Genomic DNA, 7875 nt, shown 5'->3' with positions numbered 1-7875 from the left:
CCACACATACTCTCTCCCTCAGACTTCTTTGCTGTTCTGACTGACACTGCAGAAGAGAGAGAGAGAGAGACAGAGAGAGAGAGAGAGATGCACCCTAGCACCAATCTAGTCAGTGTTGGTCAGTGTCTGTGCTTGACTGATGGGAGGGTCAGCTTTAATTCAATTCATCAGCCGTAGGGACCGGAAGCCATCGCTGCGGCGACAGTGGGCCCAAGCTATCCCCCAGGCAACGGAGCATCGGCTAATGAGAGGAGAAGAGCTAGTTCTGCTGCCTGAGAAGTTGTACCCTCTCTCGCTTTCTGATCTTCTCTCTCTCTTTCTCTCTCCTCCGTCTGTTGCTCACTCTCTCCCTCCTCCGTCTCTCAACTTCTCTTTGTATGCCCCTGCCTCTTCCTGTCCCTCCTACATCTCTCTCTTTCTGTCTCTCTTACTAAAACTTTCCTTCTCTCCATTTTCATCACATTCCTTCTGTCTCCCGTCTCTTTCACCTGACTGTGAGTCTTGTCTATTTTTCTCACTTTCTCTCCCCCAGACTTTCTTCCTCCTTATCAATATCCATTATTTATACTCTCTCTTTCCTTTCTCTTCTCCTTTTCTCCTCCCTTATTCCTTCTATCTCATTTGCCTTTCCTCACATGCTCATCCATATCACGTTCTCTCTCTCTCTCTCTCTCTCTCTCCCTGTTTGTCTCTGCCTTCTTTCTTTCCCACTGTCTCTCACCTTGACAACATTTTTTAAATGTAGAAGACGTTCAAATGTCTCAGGAATGTGTGTGAGCACAAAGCTATTTTGAATTTCAATGTGACGTTTATCTATTAGTATGGTGTGTGTGTGCGTGCACGTGCGTGTGTGCATGTGTGTGTCTGTACATGGTGTGTCTGTGTGTGTCTGTACATGGTGTGTCTGTGTGTGTGTGTGTGTGTGCGGGTGTGTGTGTGTGTGTGATCTGGGGGTCCTTATCGCTTTTGGACAGTAACATAGACTTTTGTTTGTCCAAGGTAATAGCGCCTTGTTAATCAAATGTGTGCTGCAATTTAAATGCTAAATAAATGCTAAGAAAACTGTCATGGAATGTACACTATGAACATACTGTATATTAAATATAATATAGAGTTGTCTTGTCAATGGATGAATAGAACGAGTCTTGGCCCAACTGGTCCTCTTTTGTCCGTGTACCCACTTGAGTCCTTGCATCCGGTTGATATTACTGCATGTCATGTTGGGTGAATGGACAACTGTTTCACTGATACTGCCAGGTAAAATTGAATGGCGTGTGGTTTGGTGCTAGACTACCTTCTGTTGCTAGGATACCGCTAGAATTAATATAATACAGCTAGAATTAACACTGTTTGTGCCTACTGTCAGACGTCTGTCTGTTTTGGATTGGCAGCTAGGCTGAGAATAAACCCTCTCTAAAAATGCAAGGCATGCTGACAACGTGTGGCATGTCATAATTAACCAGTCTGGAGAAACACCAACAAGGTCAGTGACTAATAACTATGTCTTTTTCTTTTAGCCAAGGCTGTTGTTTTCAGCTTTGCATAATGTGCTTTGTCTAGCCTTTCTGCCTCACAAATGTATTCCTTCAGGTGAAACACGCACACACACAGTGGTCTGTGTACTTACTGTCTGCAGAAAAATAATAACTCACTCTACCTAATGCTACCATCGCCGCATTTCCGCCTGTAGTCACACTCCGTAATCCAACTCCCGTTGAAAAGGTTGGGATATGCAAAACCTGCCTTCAAAATATCAGAGAAACAATTTTCCTGTTTTGCACAAATTATGCAATTTTCAACTTACCAAACCCACCCATCAATTTGTGTCCGCTAGGTCTGGTGTACTCTGTGCGAACACTATCTTATTTATTCACCCTCAGTGGTTCATTGCCCTTAAGCAAAGAGCAGACCAGCCTCAGCATGGATTGCCAAGTTGATAGTGTTGACGTTTGTTGACTTATTAAAGAGTAGCAGTGTGGACTTATAAGGAAGGAAGGGAGAACACACACACCACAAAGACACACACACACATACACACCGCAAATACACAAACACATTCAGAGCTGATGTAGTAGTCCCAGTAGATACTACATCACCCGTGTGTGTGTGTGTGTGTGTGTGTGTGTGTGTGTGTGTGTGTGTGTGTGTGGTGTGTGTGTGTGTGTGTTCTCCCTTCCTTATAAGTCCCAGTAGCTGTACTCGCTCAGCCTTGGCAGACAATTAGATAGCGAAGGTATGCTTGCCAGAAAATGAAGCACAATGCACAGGGGCACACAGAGTAAATAAGGATGGAATTCCTCTACATCCACTACAAGAAGTTGCTGTAGTATAACGTTTGGGCTTGATACTATTGTAAGACCTAGCTCCATTGGACTCCTCCCTACCTTTCATACACAGCTGTAGGCATAGACTTAGGCCATTTCTTATGAATCAAATCATGTTGAAGTGAATTTGGGTTTAACCCCCCCACCGAGACCTCAACACAGGTCCAGCAACTGTCAAACCAACAGCTCAACTGTTAAATCAAGAGGTCCGAACTTCTTGACGAGGTCATGACGTGTTGGATTAAGGTCGCTACAATATACTGTACATGAATAACTCTCTTTTTATAGCTCTTGTGATCATGTTTGAAATGCACTTGAAGTGGCATCAATAATGTAATGCATAAGGGAATGGTGAGGGTGGGTCCTAGTGGAGCCTACAGTACATGGGATGGATGTGAGCTTGTATTCTATTTGTAAGAAGCTGTAGCGATATACATTTTCTGTGAGCACTGTCCATGGTACTGATATTGTTCAACGGTACACTGTGTTCACCCACATCAACGTTTCCAAAAATATCATTTTTTTGTTTGTTTAATCATTCAATGTCGTGGATAGGTATCACGTACATGTGTGAAGTTATAACCCACGTGCTTCGTGCCGAGGTATTTTATACAAGAATTCCAGACGAAGGAATCTCATTTACCGTCGCTGTGACTCGGAACATTCGGTGAACATCCTGAGCTCGCGCGTAACGTCTTTCAACCACACGATGGCTCTGTGCTGCCTCCTCTCCTCGACGCTCCTCCTAGCCACCGTGAGCTAGATCTAAAACCCCCCTCCCCGTGGTCTCTCCGCTCCTGCTGTCTGTCGCGCTACGCAGAGGCAGGCTAGCCGACCTTCTCCTCTCGAGTCCTAGCAGTCAAAGAGTGAAGATGGTTGGCGGCTCGTGCGCTCGCAGGTTGGCCCGCCGCTCGCGTTCCGCCTTGATAGCGGCTCTCACCGTGCTGCTGGTCCAGACGCTAATAGTGTGGAACTTCAGTAGCCTCGATTCCGGGGAAGAACGGGAAAACGGCGGCGGTGGCGCGTCGAACATGAGGGAGAAGAGAGACCGGGTCGGCGGCGGTGGCTACAAAGGCAGCAGCGAGTATATGAAGCGCGAGGTTCAGCTACAGCACCATCCTCCACAAGTGAAAGGAACGGTTCGTCACATACAGCAGCCGGTAAGACTGTAGCGCTACTGCTGTTACACGTAGCTATTATATCCCCTTTACCCACGGCCCATTTTAAGTGTCTGGTAAAGACATAGCCGAAGACTGCATGAATGATTGTTCCTGTCTGCCTATCTATGCCTGGCGCGTTGGTAGACTGGATGGGCACAGACGCTCAAATGAATGAACTGAACCACCTCTCTCCGCTGTATTCATTTTCAAATCAAGATCCTTTTAAATGGAGACGTGCTACTCTGACATGTTACACCGATGTCGCTAGCGTCCCAGCCTCCCGCGCAAAGAGGGACAGATGTACGATGTTGTAGGGATGTTTCCAAATCCAAAACAGTATGAAGATAAACAGAATGACAACTGAACGATGCCACATTGGGTCTCCTTCAAATCCATTCGTTGTGTAGCATATTGTAAATCTCAGTTTAAAAAATCCACTGGGTGTGAATTTGAACCCAAACTGTATAATCCAAGCAATATTTAATCACAGCAAATTTCATATGCGTAAATCGATGCCCCGGGCTACTTACTTTAGGCTACTGCTTGTTATAGGTCAGAAACAATTATTTGCCCTTACAGATAACATTTTCAGCGACACAACACGACTGTGTAATGGCCATTTGAAACGCATAATTTGCTAATTGTGTATCAATGCAAAACCCCTTAATGGACTAGTTCATGTGAAAATACCATTGGGAAATGACTGCGTGATGATCCGAGTAGCCACGTATAGTTTATGCAAACGCTACATTAGAGGGAAATGAGAAATGTAAACATGTACATGCGAACTCTTGGCTCTAATCAATAAATTGTGCAAATAACCTACACTTTTGGATCATTGGCGGTTTATGAACGCCATACTACATTAGTTCAGCACCGAATTGAGACCAAATCAAGTTGAAACATTGTTACCACACTACCTATACAGCCGTGGTTTAAATCCACAAGCTCCGGGATCCCAGAAGATCACTGGTCTGTTAGTTTGAATAGTCGTTGTATTAGCAAACACTGGAAGGGCAAATGGATAAATCATGCTTAATTCAATTACAGTAGCCTACAGGTTGACATCTGTTCGGTTGTTAATCAATCAATGTTTGACTGATTTTGTCAAGAGATATGCATTCTCCAAATAATTTTATTCCATGTTATTAATATGTATATTATATTATTACCACAATATTATAAGCAATATGACATCTGGACTGTGTTTTTTTGTTGTTGAAAAATATGGTGTGTTGTAGCCTATTTGCTGTCGCAATATTTGGAAAACCTTGCATCACATTGTATGGGCTGTATAATCCCGTCACTATGGATACAGTGGCTTTGATAGGGTTGTTATGGGAGATATAATGTAGACTAAGGTAATGTAGGTTCCTCAGTCCTCATATAGCATCCCTCTACACTCTCATCTATCTCCCACGGGTGGTGGGAGCTGTGACTCAGTCTATCCATCAACTCTCTCTCTCTGTGTGTGTGTGTGTGTGTGTGTGTGTGTGTGTGTGTGTGTGTGTGTGTGTGTGTGTGTGTGTGTGTGTGTGTGTGTGTGTGTGTGTGTGTGTGTGTGTGTGTGTGTGTGTGTGTGTGTCTGTGTGTTTGCCCTCAGGCTACACAACAACAACATAATGTATGGTAAGTCATTCCAAGGACAGAAACGTGATGAAGTTGTCAAGACAGACCTGCTAGTAGTGTGTTAATGTGTATGTGCATGCGTGTTTGTGTGTGTGTGCAGTGCACAGATAGGGCTCTACCTGTTCAGAAGACAAGCCCCTTCCAGTCTCCAAAGAGCCGTTTTGGGTGGTGGTATAATTTCCCCCAAAATTACTGTATATATGTATTTTTGGTCGTTGTTGTTCGGAACCCAGTGCCCCCAAGGTGCCGTGGTGTCCGGTTCACCCTGGACGGAGCTCTCACGCCCGGTTGCGCCTTTTCTCCAGTCTGCCCTGTACGGAGATTGCACCCTCCCAGTGTCCAAACATGCTTGGCTTGAGATATGCAGTCACGGGTCGAGTGTCTGTAGCTATCTACCTAGTTTAAATATCAACACTACTGCCACAGCATGTTTTGGGGCGGCAGGTAGCCTAGTGGTTAGAGTGTTGGGACAGTAACCGAAAAGTTGTTGGATCGAATCCCCGAGCTGACAAGATACAACGCGGTTAACCAGTTGTTCCCCTGTAGGCCGTCATTGTAAATAAGAATATGTTTTTAACTGACTTAACCTTAAATAAAGGTTAAATATTTTTTTTTTTTTTATTAACACTTGATTTAACGTACATCATCATCAATATTCAGTCTGGTCGGCTGATACACAGCAGAGAGAGACAGAAAGACATAGAGGTCAATTACAATCAGTAAAAGAAATGAAGCTAGCTAATTAGCAGATTTACATCAATCATCAACATCAATCATCAGCTGATAGCCCACCCTCTTTTCCCGATGTCAATCATCTCTGTCTTCAGGATTCACCATTAACTAGCTTGCTTAGAAGTTGTAAAGATGATGAGTGAGTGTGTTGTTGCAGGAATAAATAGGCCTACGCTCCAAAACTGTTCAAATGGTCCCCTACAGAGGCATTTGGTCCGTTTTGAACACCTGCCATCTGAAAGGTCTGTGCACGGCCCTGGGTGTGTGTGTGTTCGCTGTGCTATAACAGCATCAGTCTGAGAGACACACTAACAGACCAGGAAGGGTTTTATCACTGTTCCTGTCCAGTAGCGTGGCTGAATTAGCTAAATAGTTCTTGAGTTCTGACACACAGAATCAATAGTGACTGGGCGACGGGGAGATATGTGTCAAAACGCATTCACGCCAAGCCAATTGTGGCAGCAATCCCAAGTTGCACCATATTCCCTATGTAGGTCACTACTTTTGTCCAGGGCACATACAGTTGAAGTCGGAAGTTTACATTCACTTAGGCTGGAGTCATTAAAACTCGTTTTTCAACCCCTCCACAAATTTCTTGTTACCAAACTATAGTTTTGGCAAGTCGGTTAGGACATCTACTTTATGCATGACACATGTCATTTTTCCAACAATTGTTTACAGACAGATTATTTCACTTATAATTCGCTGTATCACAATTCCAGTGGGTCAGAAGTTTACATACACTAAGTTGACTGTGCCTTTAAACAGCTTGGAAAATTCCAGAAAATGATGTCATGGCTTTAGAAGCTTCTTATAGGCTAATTGACATAATTTGAGTCAATTGGAGGTGTACCTGTGGATGTATTTCAAGGCCTACCTTCAAACGCAGTGCCTCTTTGCTTGACATCATGGGAAAATCAAAAGAAATCAGCCAAGACCTCAGAAAAAAGATTGTAGACCTCCACAAGTCTGGTTCATCCTTGGGAGCAATTTCCAAACGCCTGAAGGTACCACGTTCATCTGTACAAACAATAGTACGCAAGTATAAACACCATGGGACCACGCAGCCGTCATACCGCTCAGGAAGGAGACGCTTTCTGTCTCCTGGAAATGAACGTACTTTGGTGCAAAAAGTGCAAATCAATCCCAGAACAACAGCAAAGGACCTTGTGAAGATGCTGGAGGAAACAGGTACAAAAGTATCTATATCCACAGTAAAACGAGTCCTATATCGACATAACGTGAAAGGCCGCTCCCTGTGGCTCAGTTGGTAGAGCACGGTGTTTGCAACGCCAGCATGGTGTGTGCAATGCCAGAGTTGTGGGTTTGAATCCCCCAAGAGGGCCAGTACACAAAAAAAAGAAATGAAATGAAATGTATGCATTCACTACTGTAAGTCGCTCTGGATAAGATCGTCTGCTAAATGACTAAAATGTAAATGTAAGGAAGAAGCCACTGCTCCAAAACCGCCATAAAAAAGCCAGATTACGGTTTGCAACTGCACATGGGGACAAAGATCGTACTGTTTGGAGAAATGTCCTCTGGTCTGAAAATAGAACTGTTTGGCCATAATGACCATCGTTATGTTTGGAGGAAAAAGGGGGAGGCTTGCAAGCCGAAGAACACCATCCCAACCGTGAAGCATGGGGGTGGCAGCATCATGTTGTGGGGGTGCTTTGCTGCAGGAGGGACTGGTGCACTTCACAAAACAGATTACATCATGAGGTAGGAAAATAATGTGGATATATTGAAGCAACATCTCAAGACATCAGTCAGGAAGTTAAAGCTTGGTCACAAATGGGTCTTCCAAATGGACAATGACCCCAAGCATACCTCCAAATTGTGTCAAAATGGCTTAAGGACAACAAAGTCAAGGTATTGGAGTGGCCATCACAAAGCCCTGACCTCAAACCTATAGAACATTTGTGGGCAGAACTGAAAAAGCGTGTGCAAGCAAGGAGGCCTACAAACCTGACTCAGTTACACCAGCTCTGTCAGGAGGAATGGGCCAAAATTCACCCAACCTATTG

At 44.3% G+C, this 7875-nt stretch overlaps 1 protein-coding gene across 1 annotated transcript in view; it reads left to right on the top strand.

Annotated features, from left to right (window-relative positions):
- Positions 1-3049: 3049 nt before the first annotated feature.
- Positions 3050-7875, top strand: part of LOC106564594 (xylosyltransferase 1) — a 114651-nt gene continuing 109825 nt past the window's right edge. The window contains exon 1 of the mRNA XM_045691150.2: positions 3050-3484. Coding sequence (XP_045547106.1) covers positions 3197-3484 — 288 coding nt within the window. The 5' untranslated portion in view covers positions 3050-3196. The remainder of the gene's footprint in view (positions 3485-7875) is intronic.

Source organism: Salmo salar, chromosome 12, assembly GCF_965601325.2.
Source record: "Salmo salar chromosome 12, fSalSal1, whole genome shotgun sequence".
Classification (NCBI taxonomy): Eukaryota; Metazoa; Chordata; class Actinopteri; order Salmoniformes; family Salmonidae; genus Salmo; species Salmo salar.
Note: the sequence above shows the minus strand (reverse complement) of the source record. Positions and strands in the feature narration are given on the sequence as shown.